Source organism: Corvus moneduloides, chromosome 4 (assembly GCF_009650955.1).
Source record: "Corvus moneduloides isolate bCorMon1 chromosome 4, bCorMon1.pri, whole genome shotgun sequence".
Classification (NCBI taxonomy): domain Eukaryota; kingdom Metazoa; phylum Chordata; class Aves; order Passeriformes; family Corvidae; genus Corvus; species Corvus moneduloides.
This window is the reverse complement of record NC_045479.1, coordinates 16,716,193-16,740,089: the sequence shown is the minus strand read 5'-3', so window position 1 is coordinate 16,740,089 and position 23,897 is coordinate 16,716,193. Positions and strand designations below refer to the sequence as shown.

The 23,897-nt window shown below is 37.8% G+C and overlaps 1 protein-coding gene across 1 annotated transcript in view; it reads right to left on the bottom strand.

Annotated features, from left to right (window-relative positions):
- Positions 1-2,431: 2,431 nt before the first annotated feature.
- Positions 2,432-23,897, bottom strand: part of MTPN (myotrophin) — a 30,777-nt gene continuing 9,311 nt past the window's right edge. Inside the window, exons 2-4 of the mRNA XM_032106037.1 lie at positions 11,357-11,470; positions 10,169-10,252; positions 2,432-5,662 (exon numbers count right to left, since the gene is read on the bottom strand). Of these exons, the coding sequence (XP_031961928.1) occupies positions 5,576-5,662; positions 10,169-10,252; positions 11,357-11,470 (285 nt within the window). The 3' untranslated portion in view covers positions 2,432-5,575. The remainder of the gene's footprint in view (positions 5,663-10,168; positions 10,253-11,356; positions 11,471-23,897) is intronic.

Genomic DNA, 23,897 nt, shown 5'->3' with positions numbered 1-23,897 from the left:
ATGTTGCTTTAGGAAGCTTCCTAAAGCTCATGCAAGACAAAGCCCACCAATATATACACAAATAAGGAGCATAAACTTTGGGAAAGACTTCTGGAGCTTAACATCAGAATTTATTTGCCACAGATCTGTTTTGGCAGCTGAACTGAGAACTTGGCAATAACCAACCAACCAACAAGCTATTTCATGTCAATCAAACAGATCTATTGGTTTTCCACTGGAATGAATAATAAAAGAAAAAAAAAAAGGTGGCTGGACCTTGTCACAAGATGCTGCCACTCTTACATAAAAGGCTACAAATCTTAATTAAAAGTGTATTTCAAAAGTAAAAAGGAAGCATAAATTCACTTCCATGAAGAGTTACATACTTTTCAAGACTTCCCACCTCCAAATACTTTTCAGACAGAATAGTTAAAGCCATTGATCCAAACTAGATCTCGAGACAAAAGTTTTAGTTGAACAAACTGAATGTTCTTCCAAATGTAATGAGGAATTACTTTGATTTAGAGGAAAAATAGTAAGAAACACACAGAAAGAGATGTTTCAGAGGTAAATTATTTAATATATGCACCAAAATTGCACTCATTGGCCAAGAAAATATTTTTGAGACTAAGTTTTGGACCCTTCAAATTTATGCTTAGCTTGAGACAACTGAAATAAATTTTCCTTTAATGAATTTTAACTTTGATAAATGGATTGAGACATGCAGCCTGTGGTGGGTTTGGCACACTGTCCTGCCTCTAATGGCCACGAGATGAACCTCAGTGCATGAAAGCCTCTATTCATAATTTCAAAATGTTGCAAAATGATGTAGTAAACAAGAACTGACCAAAAAGTACAGAAGAATCCTGCATTCTGTGGCAGCCTGCAGTGCACTCAACCCAGAGACATTCAGGACATGGGAGAGTGGAGAGGTGCACTCAGATGTTTTCCAAACTCCCCTTGAAGAGTGAAGACTTGAGACTCCAGGACTTCCATTTAAAAGAAGGTTCTCCAAAGCAACATTAGATCACAACAGCAAGCAATGGTATTTAAATGCAACACTTCCAAGTTTAAAATTATTAGAAACACTGTTCTGACTGCTAAGGTGGAGAGAGAGGAACTGCTCCTAGGAAAAAATGCCCATTCATTTCCCAAGCAGACAAAAATTACCTGGCTTTGAAGACTCTGAAGGCACTACATGAAACCAAAGGCTTTTCAAACACTCGTCTAGTAAGTTTATGGCATAGCTTAGTTGGAAGCTGTTGCCAGATGTCAGATCATGGATACAAAAAAAATATTTTGAGGAGAGCTCTGAAAGTATAGTTTTCTCCAAACTGAGAGAAACAATCAAGTGGTGCAATTGAAAAATTCTTTTTCTTGGGCCAACATCCTTTTGGATGGGAGATGGGAAACCATTTTCTTTCAAAAGATCAGCCATAGAGAAATAATGAAAAGGAAGAGTCTTTACATGCACAGATGAATTTGGTTTGCCAGTCACTGAGGAATGCGAGTGAAAGAAATCTGCGTTTTGAACTGAGAATACCTCCTCCTACAGAAAAAACTGTCCATTAAAAAAAAACCCCAAAAGCCACACCAAAAACCCCCACAAAATGAAGAACCAGTAATATGAACACAGGAACTGAAGCCCACACACATCAGTGGCCATTACTCCATTTGAATGGCTTTGGCATTTATAGTGAACACACTTGTGCTCTCCAATATTTGCCTGAAAGATTGTGTATGTAGCAACAGAAGTTCTGTAAACTTTTCCAAGTTCAGCAGAGAAAACCAGGAAAATTTAATTCATTTTGAAATATTTTTTGATATTTATAGTTCTGCTACTTTGACACATCTTCCTGTACTTTTCTTTATAACTGTCTATTTTAAAATAAATCATATCAAACACTTCAGGCAATTAGATCCAAATCTCTACTGACAAGCAAAGTTATAAAAGGAAGTTCTGACAAAGTCACTGTGAAGATGTCATGAGAATAATGAATAAACATTTCTATACAATTTTATTTATACTTCAGCTGTGATTTCTGTTAATAACTGTTTTCAATTTCTTTGATGAAGGAGAAAGAAAATTGCTTCAGTCTTCACAGGTAATAGGAGAAACATTCCTCTCTTTACAGATTGTCTCTTAGAATTTAACATCAATGGAAGATCTTCATCATTATGCGTTACCATTTAAGCAGGAGAAGCAGACTACAAGACCACAAAAATAATCAAAACCCCTTTAAAATGGATGTAATTTAAAACCCCCCAAAACAACCACAAAGAACATTATATATTTAGTTTTCAAAGCAGTTTCCACTCCACATTTCAGTCTTATAAGCAGCTGAACAGTTTAATCACTGTACATGTGAGCTTAGATACCTTCCAGGCAAATAAAAAGTTGTAGCCCGAGGTTAATAAAACGCAGGAGCAGAAAGGGAAATAAAAATCTACATTCTCATATCGCACAATTCAAGTTTATTCCATTCATTCTTGCAACACAAACTTAAAAATACAGTATCATTTAGCATTCTGATGTCTATGAACCATGATAATGATGAACCCAACTGTGTCAAAACAGTTAACAATGGTGAAAAGAGAAAGTCAAATATCAAAATGCACAGAGCACTAAATTTTCTTCTGTCACTGCGTAGAAAGATGATTGTTTATCCATTTACAAAATATAATTAAGACAAGTTCATTTTGAAATTTTGCATGCAACACTGCAATTGCTTGACCTAGGACACTCTATTCTTACCAGCCTCTTCTACAAATAATCAATGTTCCATTTAACTATTGTACTCCTTTTCTCATTTGCTCCCTGTAAGAAAAAGGGAGCAGAGGGTACAAAATCCAAAATATAGTTAATTTTTTAACTTATTCAGCACAAATTTCAAAGGAAAACGTTTAAGAACAGAGTGGATTTCCAAGTATATGCAATTCCAGTCTGACAAAGTATTTAAATTCTGTTTATAGAATGAAAAATAATTTACAGTTTGGTATTTTTATCTAGTTAGGACCTACTCAAAGATAGAGGAAGCCACCCATTATTTTTTCCACAAAATAGCTAACAAGAAAGAAACAAATTAACAAGCCCAGTCTCTAGACAATTACAAATGCATAAGCTTTTATTTTTTTTTTTTTCTTTTAAATCCTGGGCAAAATTATTAAACACCTGTTATGTAGTGCAAAAAGCAGAAAAGTATTTCTTCTTTATAAGCCAAACATTAAATGCCATCTTTTTAACTATCTCAAAAGGCAGCTTGGGTATATATTACAGCCAAATTAACACTTGACTCACTGAAGTCTGTTTGCTTCTTTTTTCCCCCCAGGGTGAAGTAAGAAAAAATAAGGTGTCCCCAAAATTGTAGAAAAAGGGAGGCAAAATCGCCTCAGTGAATCACCATAAGAGTTAGTACAAAGATGATGTTTCTTTGCTCACTTAAATGAGAGTTAAAGGGAAGGGCAGGAAAGAATACAGAAGAAAAAAAAAAAACCAACAAAAATACAAAACCACTATGGCCAGACAACGTGACACTAATCAACACAAAAAACTTGAATAATCAAGTTCTCCACATAAAAACAGATTGCAGTTTTCTAGACTAGTATTTGAATAGCTAAGTATTTAATAGCATAATATGGAGGCAAATTGATGCCAAAGATTGTTACTTTCATAGCTGAATAAAGAGTTAAACCTATAGTCTGTGTTCACACTATTACAATGACATGACAATCCAGCACTGATCAGAGATAAGATTAAAGAGTCCTCTTATAAATAGTTATTAAAAGCACTGTTCATCAAATATTCTTGTTCTTTTATCAGCAGTTCACCAATTGATTTATCACTTATTTCCAACCCTTCTGTTCTTCCTTGCCACCCATCTCCAAGAAAAAGAGTAATTGCACTGTACAGTTTATGGCCAGAGTTGATTGTTTTCTCCATTGCTTTTCTTATGGTATGTGTAGAAGTAAATCAGTTCCTGCTCTCATTTTACACTCTAAATGCAATGCTTTTCATAGCTGAGACATTCAATCCTAATATGCAACATTATTCAAGTAAAACTAAGTCTCCATTAAATACGAGTGGTAGTTGCCAGTCTACTTCTATATATCCTCTCAATTTCAACAGTGATATCAAACAATATCAGCTACTTTTGTTTAAGAATTCAGCATGAGTCATTATATACATTTGTTTTTCTGTATTGTGTTTGTTACCAGAAAGTTTGAAATCTGTATTCCAAAAGAGAGAAAGATGTATAGTTTGTGGCATAGAACCTGTTGCTCAGTTTTAGGTGAACCAGCAGTCTAATGAAAACTTTCAGGATGAAAGCCAGAAGCTCAGACATTCCTGAGGACCACAAGATGTGACAAGACTGCCTACAACATCATTAAATACCTTCCCATGAATGATCAAGACTGCCATACTTACTGGTATAGTAAATCTTATCTAAAAGTCAATGGTTAATGTGGTATGGTCACACTGGGAATTTCCAGAACAAGCCTCATGCCTTAATGGAATTTAAGAGGTTCATCCATTCAACAATGAAACACTGATCTGAAGATACGCACAATTAAAAAAATTCTGTAGTAGTTAGAGCAAGTTAAGACTTCTGCTTGTACATCTTCCTGCTTCTACATTTGAACTTAGAAAGGTTCCATGTTTACCAGAAAAGTTTAGCAACAATATTCACCTGATATGAATGTCTAAATAATTATTGTACATTTTCCACATTTGACTTGATTATCCTTGTGTACCAAACAGCCTGAAGCTTTCACACATGTCTAGGAATTTTATGCTAATGTGGCGAGTAAAGAAATTTCATCTTACATTCCTTTTGGAAAAAAACTACAGTGAAATTTTGACCTCTCTCTCAAAAGCAGTTACTTAAAATGTCTGTCCTGGACTAGAACAAATATGGGATAGAAAGACTTCAAATTCAAGCATCCAAAAGTACCTTGGCAGATATTATGGAGTGTAACACCATCATGCCTCAACTGGTCTTTCTTGGTTTGCTCAAGAGTCAGAAAACATTAGTGTGACATCCAATTAGTCAATATAAAGAACAGCTCCAATAACTAGTATCAAAAGTCCTCAAAACTGCAACAGAAGCTTTAGGCAGAAGAACAAAGCTACCCACTGAGAGAGAAGAGAGAAGAGCAACCCAGCCATCTACATTACTACACTTCAGATTATGGCAGACACTAAGAGCATGGGACTATTGTCTCCTTCACAATTAGTTTCAGGTACATAGCACAGCACTTCCATCTAAAGGAAGTACTTCCATCCATCTAAAAAATCTTAGTACTAATCTAGGAGGCCTACAAGCCAAAAATTCAGGAGCAAGGTCTGTCTTCTTCCATTTTCACTAGAAACGGGGAGATTGTGCACTGGAAAGAAGTCCTAGAGGGACACTGTTCATAATAGTTTTCAACCCTCTCTGACCAGATTATCTTTGATACAAGCCCCTAACTAGTCTGATTCATGAAGAATTTCCCTCCCCCCAAAGTATTTAGCTGAAGAAGCTGGAAGATGCAAAGAGTGACAGACAGGCAGCAGTGTGAGGCCACAGGAGAGACATTTAAGATATCAGTCCATCCATCACTGAAGAAGAGTCTTGATTGCCTGGTTGTCAGTGGCTTCAAAGGCAGTTAGTCCATCTGGGCCTTTCACAGTCTTATCAGCACCCTGCAAAGACAATGAGAAGGACTGTCAATTCATAAAGCCAGGCTGCATCAGTATAAAGTGTGTCAAAAGTTACATACCTTACACAATTATATTGATTACATACAGCTTTTTACTCTAGTGCCTTGTTTTCATTCAGAAACCAACTGGACAAGATTTATGTACAGAACTATTCAGCATGCAGCTAATCTGCGTTTCCAACTTCGTCATTTAAAATAAGGGAAAAAGCCACATAACTTTTGTTACACAGCAAATTGCAAGTTCAATAGATTATCAATTAATCTTAGAAACAGATAGATTTTTTTGTTTCCAGCAACTACTCCTACAAAAGCAAAAATTCAGTGTTACACACTTCTACAAAAGCTATGGTGCATGAAGCTCTCACATGCTGAATTAGGTGACACCTGGAAGAGCCGATTTACTAACAAATCATACTATATTTGTTCTAGATCATAAAACAGCCACACTCATCAAGGATTGTGCTTCTCTTTCATTCTGAAAAAAAAGTCCCTATTGATACACCAGAAAAACAACACCACAAAATCATTCCAAGTCCAAAACTGCTCAGGTTTCTTTTGAAAGAGTGATGTGTACACCTAAAAGGCAACAAAACAGAACAGGGAGGCAACAGGAGAATGGAAGATAATGAACCAAGTGGATAAATTGAAGAATTAGAATAAACTAGTGCAAGTAAGCACAAGCACAGTGCCAGAATTATGGGAGGAGAACAAAAGGAGGGAAACAGAGTGATTGCCTAGTCACATTTGCTTTGAGCACTGTGTAATCATATTCATAAAAGGGAAAACACAGACTAAACTGTAAATAGGGTAGCTAAATAAGGGGACAAAAGTTATTAGAGCTCACAGGACTGATTTCAGAACAACTCTGCAAGATGATATGCAAATCCCACTTGAAAAAATGTGTAGTTGCTCTATCAAATGACAGGAAAAGCACTGTGGGTACAAACACACTTTGTCAAAAGTATGTACAGCAGAGGGTTGTCTTCAGTTTATGCACAAGCTCTCTGTAGAGTAAGTACAAATCCCTTCTCAATTACAAGGAAGATTGTCAGTATTAAGGACACTCAATAGTTTAAGAACATAATGGACCTAGAATTTCCATAGCTTCTTTACTGATTAAACACACAAAGCCCCACTGAACTTCCAAACATAATACCATGTCTATTCCCAAGATGACTCTCACTTTCCTAAACTTTTCTAACAGTCTAATAAACTGGATCTGATACCACTGTGATGTTCTACGAATACTACTTTTCTCAATGTAGGATATCTCCCTCTCTGAAACTTGTACACTCTTTGCTTGCATATACTCAACCTGTCATTCGAAAAAGATGGCTTTGCAGTGGTTTTTAAGGCAGCATTGGTAGTCTTCCGGTCTACTGGCCAAACTGACCCTCTTGGAGCTGTTCACCTTCCTTGTGGCCCCTAGAGACACTCAGTGCAAGGTATGCACTGCATTCACACCAGTGACAGGAGCAGTTGTAGGATCACACCTCTATCACTTGCCTCAATGTACAAGGATGTTGCAGTTCTTTGGGATATGAACATGAGCTGAACCAGCCTGTCCCCAACAAGTGACAATTTGGTCATTGCAAACACACGCTTGGGCTGAAACCATGGGAACACTGCTTGTGAGACATTTATTTTTCCCCTAAAATAACCCGAGAGATTTAAGAGGTATTCAACACTTATAATCTTAGTTGTCCAGGGAAAAGAAAAGCAACTAAGAGTACAAATGGCTTCTTTTGCAGATGTTATTTCTACTGCTTAGATAGCACACAGATTAGAATCTATGTGGAAATCAAGGCTTCAAAGCTGTTCCTTGATGTAAAGCTCAGAAAATCTTGAAGAAAAATGGAACTATGCAGTAACTGACCTGACAGAGTTTAAAGAACTTTAGTTTACAAAACTCTCCATCAATGTACCAGCATTTAGGGTACAAAAGATAACTGTTAACTGAGGTAACCTTGAAGTATAAAGAGAGCTTTTAATTATAACATAGGACTGCTCTCCCCCCTCAGAAAAATACTTCAGAAAAGTTATTGACATGCAAGACCTGAGTTTCTAAAACAGCTTTACTGAATGTAGGATAAGAGGGTCATGAATACCTAAGGAGAACACCATTTATTAAACTCAGTGCTAATAAATTAAGAAAATGGCCCATTAGCTAGACAGAAAGATTCCTGCCTACATTCAATAAAAAGAGAAGGAAACAATAAAGGTCAGGTCAAGAGGACTTTAATTTGCAGAAGTACAACACTGCCTGGAAGCAACTTTAATAAAAATCTCATAAAAGTACAACGATTCCACAGTATTCTCTACTTCCCCAAAGTAAAAAGTTACCAATATTGGTGTTACGTTCCACTCTGAAAATACACATACATAAATAAATATAAACCCCCTCTCCTTGGCAGGATAATAACAAACAAGAATGCTTGCCCACTTAAGCCACCAGGCAAAGCACAAATGTTAAACAAGCTCTGAGAGCCACACAGGAGCCACTTGGCTCCAGATGCAGTTCTGCAAAAAGCCCAGAGCAACAAACACAGAACCCACTCTGGGAGCTGAGCTCCCACCAAACTGTACAACCAGCACTGGGGCACTTAACGAAGCTGGGAGGAGAGTGGTTTACACAGCAAGCAGCAAACTCCTAAAAAGAGTTGCCAGATGACACAACAGAGGCAGATGACTTCTTGCTCAAAAAGCACATAGACGAATTCATGGACAACAAATCTGTCAACGCTTCTGAAGAGGGGACAGATGTGCACACCTCCAAAATCCCCAGCAGAGCAACCATGAACGAAGGGAATGAGTGAGCAGATGTGGTCATACTCACAACTCTTCCTTTTGCCACTGTCAGAGAAGAAAAAAGGTGCTAAACTGCCCAACTCAACAGGATATTTCTTGTAACACATTTTTTAGTAGAAAGCAGAAATCGAATTGCATTAGATATTTCACAAAGGCAGAACTATTTTGGAAGTTAAAAAATGGGTGAATTTTGTTGCATCTTATGCAACAAACCTCATCCTCCATTAGAAGCTTTCAAACTGTTAATTGTCTATTTAAACATATTGGTTTCTCCTACACTAAAAACCCACAACTTTTTACATTACAAATCAAATATCAGATTATTAAAGAAAAACATGGATCAGTGCTTGGAACATTTCTTCAAATACTCCTCCTTCTCCTCCCTCTCAATGTGAGCTCAGGAGTTTCACATGAAAGGTTTAAAAACATCCCCACAGTCCATACACCATAGAAAGCAATGGAGAATGGTGGCTTAGTAACTGGGAAGAACATTAAACAGTAATTTTTAGATCTTTCAGTAAGGGTTGAATCCTGATTGCCCTGTATCTGCTATCAAAGAACATATGACTATGGTACACACAAGGCATGACATGTTTAAACAAGGGTCATAAAATAATAACTGTGTCAAGAGCCAGAACAACCTCTACATATAAGCCCTGCCTCAAGCAGACTGAGATGATAAGCAGACTTCCAGTTTATAAATATTTCATCAGCTAGCCCATGTGAATGGAAGCAATCAACATTTGACTCTGCATGAAGAAATCTCAAAGTAATTTATTATTTGGGCAACTTATCCAGAATGGAAAACCCACCAAAACATGGTCAACATGGGAGAAAGGACACCTTCTTTTTGATGATCCTAAATGAAGGATCAGTCCTCACAATAAATTTAAGCAAGTTGGATGCACCATTTGAATCCTAAATTAACAGTCACTGCATTTGTTTACAAAAAAGCGTAAATAATATCAGACAAGATCAAAGACGTTAAGTGAAATTCATGCAACATTAAGGCGGTTAAGGAAAACTTTACCCTGGAAGTGACATATGAAAAGATTACACAGCAAGAAATCCTTTGGCCAAATGACAGAAGTGTAATCAAGAAGCAGTGCATATGAATGGAGACAAAACATTGCTTGAATTAACTACTGACTTTGTAAAATTGATCACCTTTGCAATATAAATCAAAGTGCAAACAGAGACAGATTAAGCTTATTCTCCCCAGGACAAAATTTACAAGCTGTACGACAGAGAAAGCTTAGCTTCCTACTTCTATCTCCCCTCCCTCTGCCAACCCAGATGGGTTCTCAGTCATCTGGCAAAAGTTGAGGGAAACCACACCTCTGAGCAACTTCACAGCAGAGATTCCTTCACGTGAAACACTTAAACAGCTGCCAAAGCCAAGTCCACTAAAGGAATGCTTTTTTTCCCTTACTGATTTGCAGCTCTGCTCTCTAGCTGGAGCCCACATATTCTTACGGTCACTGTTACTTTTGCTACACCACAGAAGTCCTGCAACTTTGTCCTTCAGCTATCTTTTTCCACGATCAGAGTTTAGCAAGACAAATGGCATTTATTTGATGTTCTGAATATATCATCTGGAGCATCATAATCTCATTGAAAAAAAACCCCACAGTAATATGCTTTGCTAATGGATAACTTGTTGTAAACATTTGTATCTCACCTTTGACAGAAGCAATTTCACACAGGAGACGTGGCCCTCATAGACTGCTGATAGGAGTGGTGTGATATTGTGTTTGTCTGGAGCCTGTAAATTGAGATACAGTTACTTGAAGGACAATTTCACACAGCATTATAAGGTTTCACATAACTTTTAAATTTTTTTTTTAGTCAACAGTAGAAGTAAAAATTTAAGAATATTAGCCAGAAATGCATTCCACTGGATTTTTTTCCTCTCCTTTTAAAAAAGAAAAGTTTTTTAAACAGTAACAGGAAATAGCAACACATTTCTTCCACAAGACTTTTACATATCCCAAAGCTTGTCTATAATTTTAGGCCAATGATGGAAATTGTGGAGTTTCAGCTGACAAATTTTGCCCAATTTAAAAACACTACTCCTAATTCTCCCATTTCACAGCCAGCATCACTTCACAAAACAGTTTTGGCTGAAACATTGTTTTGGCTGTCTTCTCTCTAAACTATAGTCCTGGAAAGAATAAGAAATGGAGCAACTGAAATGCTATTTTTAACTCTTTCCCAATTAGGAAAATTCCCAAGGAAGAGATAATCTTTTCAGACATCCAGGAGAAAAATCTAAGCATTTTTGTAATGAACTAAAGCAAAGATATCTTACATGTTAACTTTTGGACAAGCATTCCAAGGCACAACATTTGGGATGTGTGGTTAAAGCACTTAGGAACTTAACTTCCAGAGAGCTGCTATAGGTTAGTCCAGTCTTTTCAAAACAAGAAGCCATGCATGTCAAGCTACAGTAAAATGACTTATGCAGGAAAGAATGTCTCCAAAGAAGAAAAAAAGCACACTAATTTAAACAGCTGATCCTGCCCTGGCCAAGGATGTCTTCTGGAATCCCTTCCAACAAATGCCAATATGCATTGTAAACATTATTCTGATGTGATAACTGGATTCATTTTTCTAATTGTGATCAAATTAAATTTCAACTTTTTACAGCTACAAACAACTTTTTCCAGTGTTTCCAAACATAATCAAAACATTTCATCAACATAATTTTAAGTTTCTAATCTCTAGAATCCACCTCTCAAATACTTTTAAATGCATCAATTGTTTAGCTTGATTTGTATCTTTCATCAACCATTTAGGCACTTACACCAATCCCTTCTGTGTGTGTGGGAAGACCCTAAGATCTGTTTGCAAATCCATTAATACATACATTAATGTCAGCTCCTTTCAAGAGCAGAAATTCCAGAATCTCAAGCTGTCCACAGTCTGCTGCATAGTGAAGAGGCTTCCTCCCACCTTCAAGTGTCCGGTTGACATCTTCACCCTTCAATACAAATATAATCTAATCAGCAGAATTTTAGAGCTAACACATCAAGAAGAACCTGAAAGAAATCCAACACCTTCAAACATGCTGAAGAATGCTCCACCCAAATATTTCAGTCACTGCCCAAGAAAAATGAAAATTAAGTCACTCGATTTCTATTCCCTCACATCTGCATTTATGACTGTAAGACAACCTCGATCCCTTCTTCCATAGTGCATCTCAGGTGTAAGAGGTACCAAGTGCACTAGGTAACTGATGATTTAAAATAACCCAAACCAATTAAAATATCATTAGAGCTTGTACAAAATGCTCTCTGTGGCTCATTCTGCTTCTCCTGCCTCACAACTGGGATCAAAGTTATGTGGCTAAGTTACTTTATTGAAGTTCCTTTATCTGCTTCCTTGAATATTGAAGTTTTGCATAGTGAGAAACCATCTGCATAGAAATAAGTCAGCATCGTAACTACCAGCAAGTGAGTCCAGGCCATCCATAATTTAAAACCCAATTATGAAACCACTCTGTTTTATAAATAGCACTTCCCAATTCTACATGATACAAACAAGTCTGAAAAGTCAACCAAATCAGGCCACAGGAAGTTGTATTCTAATGCCTCTCATACGAGTGGATTGAGACATCTCTTAAGGCGTAAACAAAATTTAATTTACTGAGTGCCTAATCAGCTTTGTTTCCTCACCTTGGGTTGTGCAACTAAGGATAAACTGATTTACTGCCCTTCATTAGTGTCAAGAAGTTACTGGAAACCAACTACAGACAAGCTGTGTGGTAAGTGGTTTCTCGTTCCTATGTGCAAGGAATCTTAGTATTTTAGGAAGTGGCTAAATTTAGCATCATACCTCAAAGCCCTGCACCTCCACAGAAAAACAATCAGAAGATTTCAGCTGCAGCACCAATTCATACTTCTCTATGGAGCCCCTGCAGTTCCCTCACTCCTGTCCCAAATTTCTAGAAAGTGCACAGAATAGAGGGATTGACATATATCTTCCAGACATTACTTTCCTTCTAAGAATGGAAGAGAAGATTGCCAGAAGGAAATCTTATTCTGCTTTTGATGTTCTATATAATCAGAGATTTACACTACTAGTCAAATGACAAGATGACCTCGTTATTCTCCTCTCAATTCAATTATTCATAATATACCCTTGTAGCAGATAGCATTGTGATGTAGCTTCTCATCTGCTGAATTTCATTAAGTTCCAATAAAAAAAAAAATCATCCAGATCAAAGTAAGCTAATAGAACATAAATAGTCTGAAAAAGCATATAAGGAAGCACCATGTACTTATGTTGAACATTAAACTCTACCCATACTTTTATTTGCTCATGGACATTTCCCATCAATTTTAAAACAACTGGCATTTAAATAACCTATCATGTTTGCTGATACATTAGGGATTGGGTGCACAAGTTTGCAGAGCCAGCCTCATGAAAGCCATATAATAACTAACCCAAAAAGTCTCACCAACCCTTGTAAAGTCTGACACATGCCGAGACACAGTAAATAAAGGAGCATGTGAGAAGGGCAGGCAAGCTAAGTCCTGGGACAGCACATAAAGTTCACATTCCAAAGGAAAGTTAGAATCATCACATCTTAAGATTAGGACAGTCCAGCAAAGCTCTCACTTCCTTAATCCTATAAATATTATTTGGCTCACTGGCTTATACTGTAGTAATTTTTCTTTGTTTTTAAAGAATAAAACAAAGATCCTCTGTTCTCTCCTAAGCTGGCTGTGGAATAAATTCCTGTTGGACAATGAACTTTCAGAGGGGAAAAAAAACCCACTTGAACTCCTAGTTTTTTTAAGATCCCTGTAAAGATGATGAAAACTTTTTTATAGGAGACTATCTAGCAAAAAGGCTGCAAATAGATATGTCCCAAATGTAGGTTACATGGCATTGAATACTGGCACTGAGAACACATATCATCAACATTCAAAGTTAGACACTTTAGTCTGAATTAACAGAACAAAGACATTATGTAAGTTACAAAAATTAAAAAAAAAAACCCAAGTACTCCTATATTTTGCGAAAAACCAAGTCAAATATCCAGTTGTTTCAAAGGTGTGAAAAGCCACTGTACAACAGACCACTGAATGTTATAAAGCTTTACTTGGCCTTTCCTACTGCCAGTCCAAGAAATATAGAAGTACAAAGGGAAGATAAACCAATGTATTTAAGATACAGGGATCAAACTCTGGCAAAACCACTTGTTTCAAATGCAGTCACTAACACATATACATCAAAAAACTTGCAGGCCTCTTCAGATAATTTCTCTCTGGGCTTTAGATCTATTTATACTGCCCAGGGCATCTCTCCGTAGGGCAAGCAGTGGTTTCCAAAGTGGAGTATGAAAACCCAGAGAGGTGTGCAAGAAAATCCACTGGGGTGTGAAAAGAAAATGTATTTTGAACTATTAATAAAATGTAAAAGTAGCGTTTATTTCATCTTTAGCACATGTTTAATTTCCATTTTTTCATAATTTCCATTGGGGTATGTTTTGTAATGCGCACATTACACAGTACAGGAGTACATATTGAAGTTGTCTTAAATATCAAGTTCCAATTCCCCTGCTCAGGGCCAAGTTGGATGGGGCTTTGAGCAACCTGGTGTAGTGGAAGGTGCCCCTGCCCACAGCAGGGGGGTTGTAACTCAATCTTTAAGCATAAGATAAAGACTTGAGCCCCCCCTCAAAAATAGTAAATCTCTGGTGAAGGTCTGACTAATTATGTCAGCACAATGAGACAATGTGGTCTCTCAAGCCCTGTCATAGGTTGGTGCAGGAAACAGCACCCCGGTAAGGATTCAAAGAAAAAAGTTCTCCCTATGTAAAGTTTTCCAAAATTACTGTGGTTTTGAATAATACTAGCCAAACATGTCATACTGAATGTTAGGAACTTGGGTATCAGCAATCTTAGGATGTGACAATTCTCAATACTGAACTCTGAGACAGCAAAGTGTTACCAATATATTGGTGGGCTGAAACTAAGCTGCTGAATGTTTACATGAAAAATTACCATATCCTGCAGAGGCATATGGTCAGAATCCACACGAACTGACAAAAAGGAGCATAATTTTTCCTTTACACCCACAGGTGCAAAATCCTCTGTGCACTAGACCAAAAGTGACAGAACAATTCTTCAAGGAAGTTTTATGGGACTTCTGCCATCTTCTAGAGTCTAACAGAGCAGCAACAAGGTTAATAGTTATGAGAGTACTTTGAAGGAGATAGAATTAAGCCAGGATCAAGGAATGGTATCACCCTCAAAATAAAACATAGCTTCAGTCAAAGGTCATGCTACTCCTGAAAGAAGATTATTTATTTTCACTTTCTAGAGTAGACCCACAAATTCACTAACAATTGCGCAAGTATTTGTGCACAGCTTCAAAAAGTAATTTTCCCATGCAAAAGAAAAGACATGATCACCTCTTCAATGAACTTGCAGAATACATTGAGTTTAGTTAGCCAGCCATTTAAGGCTAAGTCTGGCATAAACCACATCAGTACCATTTTTCTTTTCAGATCAAAGACCCAGGGTACCAGCTATGCAATAATGTTAAAAACTGGTTCAACACATGAACCATCAGAAACAGCAGTTCCCAGGTATTTGCTACAATCCCCTCTATTAAAATCTGATTACAGGTAAAGAAAAGCCTCTGTGAATCTCCAATTACTAAACAAGAAGACATGAAAGAAGACTTTTATGCCCTATTTCAAAAAGTCACATAAAATGGATAACAGGAGAATATTCAATTAGAAGGTCTTTAAGTATCAATGTCAGTTGAAACATGGCGATCAACTTTTCACTGAAGGACAGGAAAATAAAAACTGGAAGCTCACTTCCAAATACTTTTAAGAACTTTGCTTTTTAAGAGCAGGATTCATTACAGCTTCCTCTGAATGCAACTATCACCCACTTTCTGTAATGGAGCAATTTAATCCATAAAAAGATCTGTTCTACCTAATTTCTTAAGGGCATACTGTCAAAATTAGCTACTCTTGAACGTAATTCTTCCATTACCCTCTCTCTCACATTTTTCATGCTTTACCTTCTCTTGCCAATATACCTACACAAAATCCCTCATTATATCTCATGTCCTTTTCCACTTCAGCTCTAGTCAAGGCTTTGGATTTTTTAGTTCCATCCCTGCACACCCTGGGAAAGTGCCTATGTTCTTCTTGGGTATCCACCCTCAACTCCAATTTTTATGCTTCCCCTCTTCCCACCTGAGCTTAGAGAAGAGTTCCTGACAGCCAAGCTGCCCTCCTGCACACCTGATGGATGTCCCAGAGTAATCTGGAAGGATCTGCACCTTAACAGCTACCCTCCATAAGTTGTGCCAAGTTTAATTCCTTTTTCTTTTGCAGCCCTTATTAATCAGAGTTTGTCCCTAATGCACATTATGACATCAGCTCCATGAAAATGTTGAATGAACAAGTTTAGTCATAAAGTATAAATTCTAAAGCTCATTATTTTCCAGGGAGATTATTTAACCACACCAAACTGACTCCATCCTTCAACAGCCCGTGCCTTTCTGTAGCCTTTATTATACAAGGCTGTATTCCATGCCTCCCTTTGTCTCCCCTAATCTGCCAACTCCCTGTTTTCCCAGCTCCTGCCAGTTGCAGAAGCATCAACTCTAAAGCCAAATGAGCTAAACTCAAGTTCAACCTCATCTAGCACCCCTACAGCACACTCCAGGTGCTTCAAGCACAGGCTTATTTTGCAGTGGCACAGGAACTGAAACCAAACCTGAGCCAGGTGTTCACGTGAGCACTGTGCTTTGTCAGAAGTGCTGCTCTAGAACATTACTGCCAGGCTATGAATGTCTCAGCTCACCCTCCACTTTAGCACCAATTTTCCTCCCATGTGGCAGCAACAGCTTCACTACTTCCAGCCACAGTTTGACCCTTCCAACCCCCACACCAGAATTAGAAGCTGAATTATGAATCTAATGAGGGAACTAACCAATGCGAGAATTTATTTGATAATTTTCTTCTTCCCTGATGAATCTGTTCCTTCATCTGTTCCATGACTTGGCACCTGAACACACCAGAAATTAGTAGCTGGGATTTACACTGCAGTTCTACCACAGGAATAGAAACTGAAAATTGCGGCCTCATTAAATCCTATTGCATAGGTTAACTGTATTAGTAGAGCAGTGCCTGTAATACTGGTGGCATTAAAATGCTCTTTCAGATTTAGAAACAACTCCATATCCCCATCTGTACTTATCCTGTCATGCAAAAATAACTGCATCTCCCCATTTCATGCATACCTTTCATTTCAGTTTTAATGAAGGAAATCAGATTCCATGCAGTCCGATGTCCTTAGAGTGCAGGGAAGCATCTTGTAGGAACTACTGTGTAATTCCTGCCTTCATTATTCTAGGAAAGCAAATAACTCACTGTACAGTCTGTTGCATAACTTCCACCTCTTTGCATACAAGGGATGGCCATCCTTACAGTGTACTAGATAACTCTGACATTTTAAATAAAGCAACAACTTTATCATTGCTATCTCAGTGGTAAAGAGGAAGAGGGAAAAATTCTCTTTCTATAAGGAAAAGTTTAAGCCCTATGGATGAGATATTTTGACTATCTTGCTGCATATTGAAAATACTACTTCCAAAAGCTTCATATTTACTGTCTTCCCCACAAGCCTTTGTTCATGCTGGTTGTATTACTTATTTTTAAAAATTCAAAGAGATTAAGTAAGATGGCAGAAGTAAACTGTAATTTATAGTGCTGGATACAATCTCAAGACATGTTTTGCTATAACAGAAATTATATTGGTATCCAGAGAATGAAATCTTTCCCTCCAATGTAAGTAATTTTTAGTTTTTAAATCAAACAAAGTGCCTGAAATGTTAAGTTCTATGTTTTGAAGTGGAACATATGTAAACTGAGGTTTGAAATCACTTTAGAACTATGTATTCCTTAGTGATCTGAAGGGAGAGCAAGCTTGGACAAATCATACCTTAGAAAAAATTATTAGCCATATACTCAAACAGTTTAGAAAACAATCTTGCACTTCCACAGTGGAACTGATTGTGTCTTAATCTTCCCCAAACACTCTATTTCATTTTCTCAGAGTTTGAGTCCGCTCACACCCCTTCAGTCATTCTCCAGATTCATTAATCACTGGAAAGACTTTAAAAAAACCCCACAACCCCACTCCCCCAAAAATCCACAAACACCAGGTAAATACTCTGAAGATGAAAATACATTGCTATTTTTGCCATTCTACTTAAATTCTCAGAATGCTTGTGTTCTAAGTACTTAAGCCAAAGTACTTTACTGCTTAACCTACCTTTGTTTCAGTTGTATGTTCACAGAGTTTTCAAGTGTTTACTGCTGCTACATCAGCTCTGGGGCTCACCTAACCAAAAGTTACCTCTCTAGGACTGAGGATGTAAACACCTTGAGAACTCTTAAAAACAATACAGCAGAAACAACTGAAAAACCCATCTTCTACACACAAGGTAAATCATTCTGCAATTTCTAAAATAACTGTGAGCTTAAAAATATTGTAAGCCAAGCAAAAACTTCAGTCCTTACTCAAACAGAAAAAACAAGATCATGTTTTTATGCAGCTAATCCATGGGTCATTAAACACTGGTGGTAACGAGGGAAAACTCAAATACTACACTTCCTGAAATCTGACTAATAGTCTAAAAATATAAGGACAGTTTAATTCTACAAGCTTGTCAGTCTAGTGACTCATGTCATTACAGACTATTTATGGCTGAAAGGGAACTCTGGAGGTTATGTAGTCCAGCATTTGCTCAGAGAAGGTCCAATCAGACCAGGCTGCTCAGTTGAGTTCCACAGACCTCTGAGGACTGAGGACTAGACAAACCCTCCAGGCATAAGCCCTTCCCAGGGTTTGGTCATATTCACAGGGAAGTATTTTTTCTCTTACACCTAATTGGAATTTCTCACATTTCAAATTGAACTGTTGTCTCTTACAATTTCACTGTGCACAACTAAGCAAACTTCTCTATATCCTACCCTTTGTACAGAAAGATAATAAAATTTTCCCTTTACCTTCTTCAGGGAAAAATAAAAAACCCAAAAAAACTAACAACAAAACCCCAGAAAACAAACTACCACAATTCTAACAGCATCAGCTTGTACATCCTTCATCTACCAATAAAAATTGAGGTAAAAAAGCTTTTATAATTTTATCAATAGGTGCTCTGCTCCATAAAGCAGTAGCTACAGATCTTCCTGTGCCTTCCAGGTTCCTTACTAACGTCAATTGAATTTCAGCTGTCATACCTCCATCTCGGCGTATTTGTACAATGTTTCTAGATTCCTTCCACTGGACCATTTTGCTTGCCCCTTCTGAGTAGCTCTGTGTATTGGTTATAGATTCCTCAAAATATGTGCCCCAGGATGCAAGCTTCAGCATTGAAAAACACTCAGCATTTCTCATGCTCTCATGTAAGGGAATTCTGGGTTCTAAAGAAAGGCCCCTGAAGGATCTTGAGCTTCTTTGCTTTAGAAAGGCTGCAGTAACATCTCAACTGTATTCAAATAGCACACGTACAGCTAAGCACACGTTCAGTCCGGGCAGAGACTGGATTGAGAGCTGTCCTGGGGAGAAGGACTTGGGGGTGCTGGTGGAGGAGAAGCTTGAGATGTCTTGGCAAAGGGTGCTTGCAGCCCTGAAAGCCAAATGTATCATGGACTGGACCCAAAGCCATGGGGCCAGCAGGTCAATTCTTCCCCTCTTCACTCACGTGGAGTGCGGTGTTCAGCTCTGGGAAAGATTTAGATTAGATATTAGGAAGAAATTCTTTACTATGAGGGTGGTGAGGCACTGAAACAGGTTGCCCAGAGAGGTTGTGGATGGTCCATCCCTGGTGTTCAAGGCCAGGTTGGACAGGGCTCTGAGCAACCTGGTCTAGTGGAAGGTGTCTATGTCCGTAGCAGGGAGGTTGGAGCTAGATGATGTTTATGTCCTTTCTAACCCAAACCATTCTATGATTCTATGAAATAACAAAAGGCAAGCTGATCTTTCATCACAGCAACAAATTTTATAGGTTTCCTCCCCTGAATTATTCTTCCACAAATCAGTTGTTCAAGCACAGAACTGGAACCACAAATACTCTGTTTTTCAATTAACTTCAAAGACTTGAGAAGACCTAACACTGAATATTATGAGTTCAAACACAAAAAGCCAACACAGTAAGCTGAGTTTTACCAATGAAAACTCAACTGCTACTACCTCAGTTTCTTTACTATTGGAATTTTATCACTATTGAAACAATCCTTGGGTTTATGTGCAGAAGGACTAGATTTCTCATGTGACCCTGAAGAAGAGTGCTTTCCTACTCCTCAGTGTCTGCCTCTGGAGTGGTTCTGTATGGATTCCATTCCGTAAACCTGTTCTCTCCTAAAGCACTGATTCACGCACTGCCAACCTTAACTGCAAACTGGAACAAAAGGCACCTACAAACCCAAGAGATGTATTTTTATAGAATATGTTGAAGAAATCTGACAGCATTGCAGAATACCAGGTCTTAACACAGCTTGCTACACAAAAATAGTCGCCCTTAGGCCTTCACTTCAGTGATCCCACAACATTCCATCCAGTCTTTTGGGTAGTGTTGTAGTCCAACTTTTGCCCCCACCCCACAGAACAGTCTCCAAGGCTAAAAAGCAGCACTGACTTTGATGAAGTAGTTTTCATTCTTGCCAAGACAAACTGATTTAGCCAACCACAATCCACACTAGCACTTCCACAGGTCTGAATACTCTAAACACCTTTGAGTAGAAGAGAAAATAAATTAATTTCTTCTTCCAAGCTGGTTATACAATTTCCTTTAAATATTTTCTTATGCTAACTGAAACAAGCACCAGCCTGAAGCATTTTTTGTTGGGTAGAGAGGTTAAATATTTGCCTCTATGACAGGAACTGACACAGCTTTACATTTATCCAGTAGACAGACCCTCACATCATCAGCCTTAATACAAATCTGAAGGTAACTGAACCACCAGTTCAGTACTTCAGACAAGGAAACCATTTTTGTAATCTTTTGTGTATTTCAACATAACACTAGTCTAATGTGTTTTCACATTCCCATCTGTTTTTATTAACTAAGAGCAAAAACAATTCAAATGACCAGCTCAAAACAAGTCAGTGCAGCATATAATTTAAACTTCTGTACAATTTTTTTCCTCTAAGAGAGAAACCTCTTGACATATGATGCCTCAGGTACTGCAGACCTAAGAACTGGGCAGAGCAGATGGAGAAGATAAATTTCACATTTCCACTCAACCCATTGTATTGAAAAAACTACTGAAACAATGCAGGAGGCCTGCGAAGAAGCAACAGTATTTTATCATTTCTGCTCAGCAAGTTTATTGAGTCTCAAGTTTTCTTGTCTCTATCTTCTGATTCACAAGAAAAATGACCCTGTTTCCCTACTTGTCAATAATATTCAAACCAAGAGCAAGAGTGGAACCTGGTGAAATAACTAATAACTCAAAGTCTGGGTTAAGTCCAGAGAGCAGAAAGGGAAGTAAAAAGATTAATGTTGTAAACTGTGAATCATTGATGATTTTGAAGCCGATTTCTTCAGTTAAAAACTCGCCATAAGATCTTGCCAGAGCCGAGGAAATCAACTCACTGTAACTCTAAGTAGGCAGTTTCCAATGGCAACTGCAAAAATTTTGTGCCGGATCCAAATTTTCATGTGAATCCCCTACATTTTAAAAAATTACTTACCTTCAGTCCACCCCAAAAAAAGTAAATGTACCCTGGCCTCATTCAGCCTGCACAGAGAGACAACTGCTGTTGCTGCTCAGTGGTTGAGCGTATTCTGACCATTCCAGTAGTTTTCCAATGGTAGCCTGAGTGGACTACTGAACTGAAGCAAATGACCTAGATTTATTGTATGGGATAACTACTTTCCACTTGGAGAATTTCAGAAAACCTTGAAGTCCTTTGGTTTTTGTTTAACAGCTGAGAGTAACTGCATTAGTCAAGCTGTCCTACTGATTATTTTTGTGTTTACCCTCAGAGATATTAAATAACATCTTTTCAACACTTCTGGTGTTTTATTCCCTGTCCTCTAAATGTTATAATTTGAGGGAAAAAGGAATTTTCTCCCAGATGTCTTCTTTCTACCCTGCATGCTTTGGGGAATATATGGGACAAGCTGTCTTTACACCTCCCCCTTATCACATCTTACTGAAACAAACAGAAATACCAAAAAAATCCTGCAGATAGTGATCAAAAACCAAATCCAAGTTAACAGATGTTGAGAAGGGAACTTGAATACAGAAAGTTAAATCCTACGGAAAAGGCTGCAGACACAAGTATCAAATTTTCCTTATTTTTCTGGATTCACTTCTAGTATTTGCTATTAGTTTTGCCTGCAATATCCAACTGAGTTTCCATTTTTAAAAAGATGAAAAAAAGGCTACTCAAAGAATTTCAGCACAACATTCCCCCAAAAAGACCCTCATCAGTTTATCCAAAAGAGGTTTCTGTTCTGAGGATAGTGTGTGTCTTCCCAGTTAGCATTTTACAGCAAGTTTTACAACCAGAGCAGACAGATGTAGATGTCCATGTAAAAAATGGGTATCTACTTTGCAATTCTCTACTCTAGGAGAAGCCTTAATTGCTAATAATAACACCAATAGTTGGTCTATAAAAGTTAAGAAAATGAATTATGAACCTGATGATGAATTTTGCCTGTCTTGATATGGTATCTAAAGAACTCTGAAAAGCTTTTAAAGCACTGCTACACTTGTTGTGGCTTAAGCCAACAAAAAGGTGCTTACCAAGGCTTACTTTTCAGGTTTTGTTAGTGGAAAACAAGTATCTAGCTTACCCACCATAATCAAACGCAATCTGAAGTCCTTTGTCTCAGTAAAACGAATACAATTCCAGAAACAACTGCTAAATAAACTGAACTACTGAGCCATCTGTGCTTCAGTTGTATCAGCATTTTGGGAGACAAACAAACCTGGTACATGAGTTGTTCTGTAGAACAGTGATGAACCAACTGTTTCCTAGCTACAGCTTCTAGAAGCTTGTGCTACAATCCCAGCTTCAAAGATGTGCTAAACACACATGTTATTGAAAACAGTTGTTCTCCCCTTCCCAAAATCCTTAATCTGTGCAAGACTTGAGCGAGAAATAATGTAACCCACTCACTATTTGCACTAGCAAGGGATGAAACAGGAATGAAGGGCCTAGTTGTGCAGCTTCTCTCAGCTCCTATGAATTTCCATCTATAAGTTTGGTCCAAAAGCACTTGTTTCTTAGTTAGGCAACAGCTCAGAGTAATGGCAGCAACTAGTTCTGACACCATAAACTGCTGCAGACAAAGGTATTATTACTCTGTTCAGATTACCTCTTTAATTGATAAAAGCGCACCAAATATTCTGGATCATGAACTGAAACAATCAAAGATCAGACACTTTCCAAACTGTCTCTGCTTAGAAAGACTGTTAGAATTTGGAATGAAAGTTAAAACGCTTCAGTTAAAGCATCAGGACTCGCCTACCAGGTACGATATGGGGGCAAAACATCAATAAAAGCCTTTAACCATTAATTCTGAAAGAACTGCAGATCAATCTAACAGCTTTGTACCTTAAGTTGACATAAGCCTAACGTTCACTTTAAAGAGATGTGTTAAGTACTACATCTACTGAACACAGTGCAATATCCATTTTCATAGGCAACACTGGGCTGGCCTAAAACCGTTGGATTTTTCATTCCAGAAGTGACGGACCAGACTGTGTTTTACCACTGCATTTTGGACAATGCGGTTTGGATGACACCTACTCTAAGGGTATACTAAGGAGAAGATATTCCAGCCCACATGCATGCAAGATGATTTCTAAACAGGAGCCATCAACCACACCTAAACCAAGAATCAGAGCAGTAATTGTCTCAGTAATTCAGTACTATACCATCAGCAAACTGACAACAGACAACACTATGAAAACAGAAAAATCTACAAAACATCTGATCCTACAGTTTCACACAAAATCAAGCTTAACATGTTAGAAATTGCTCCAAAACTTAAGCAGCTGAGCAAAGGATCCCAGCCATTACCATGCAGTCTGCATTGAGTTGTTAACTCCCAATTAAAACACTTTCAGTTTCTGGAGGAACCCACATCCAAGTTCTGTATTAAACTGCTCAGGACATGTTTGTCCCAGGAACGAACAGGAAGTGGATGTTTTCCTTTGAGGCAAACACTCGGCGCCAGCTACTGAGTTTCAGTTTCAATAGATGCCAGCTTGATACTTTGAATTCTCTGCATGATCTGAAGACACAGTAATTAAAAAACCCCGCAACAATAATAAATGTGAATTCTCAAAGCTCAGGTTGTACTGTATCAGGAAGATATGACAGAATAAACAGGAAGACGAGTGTACCTCC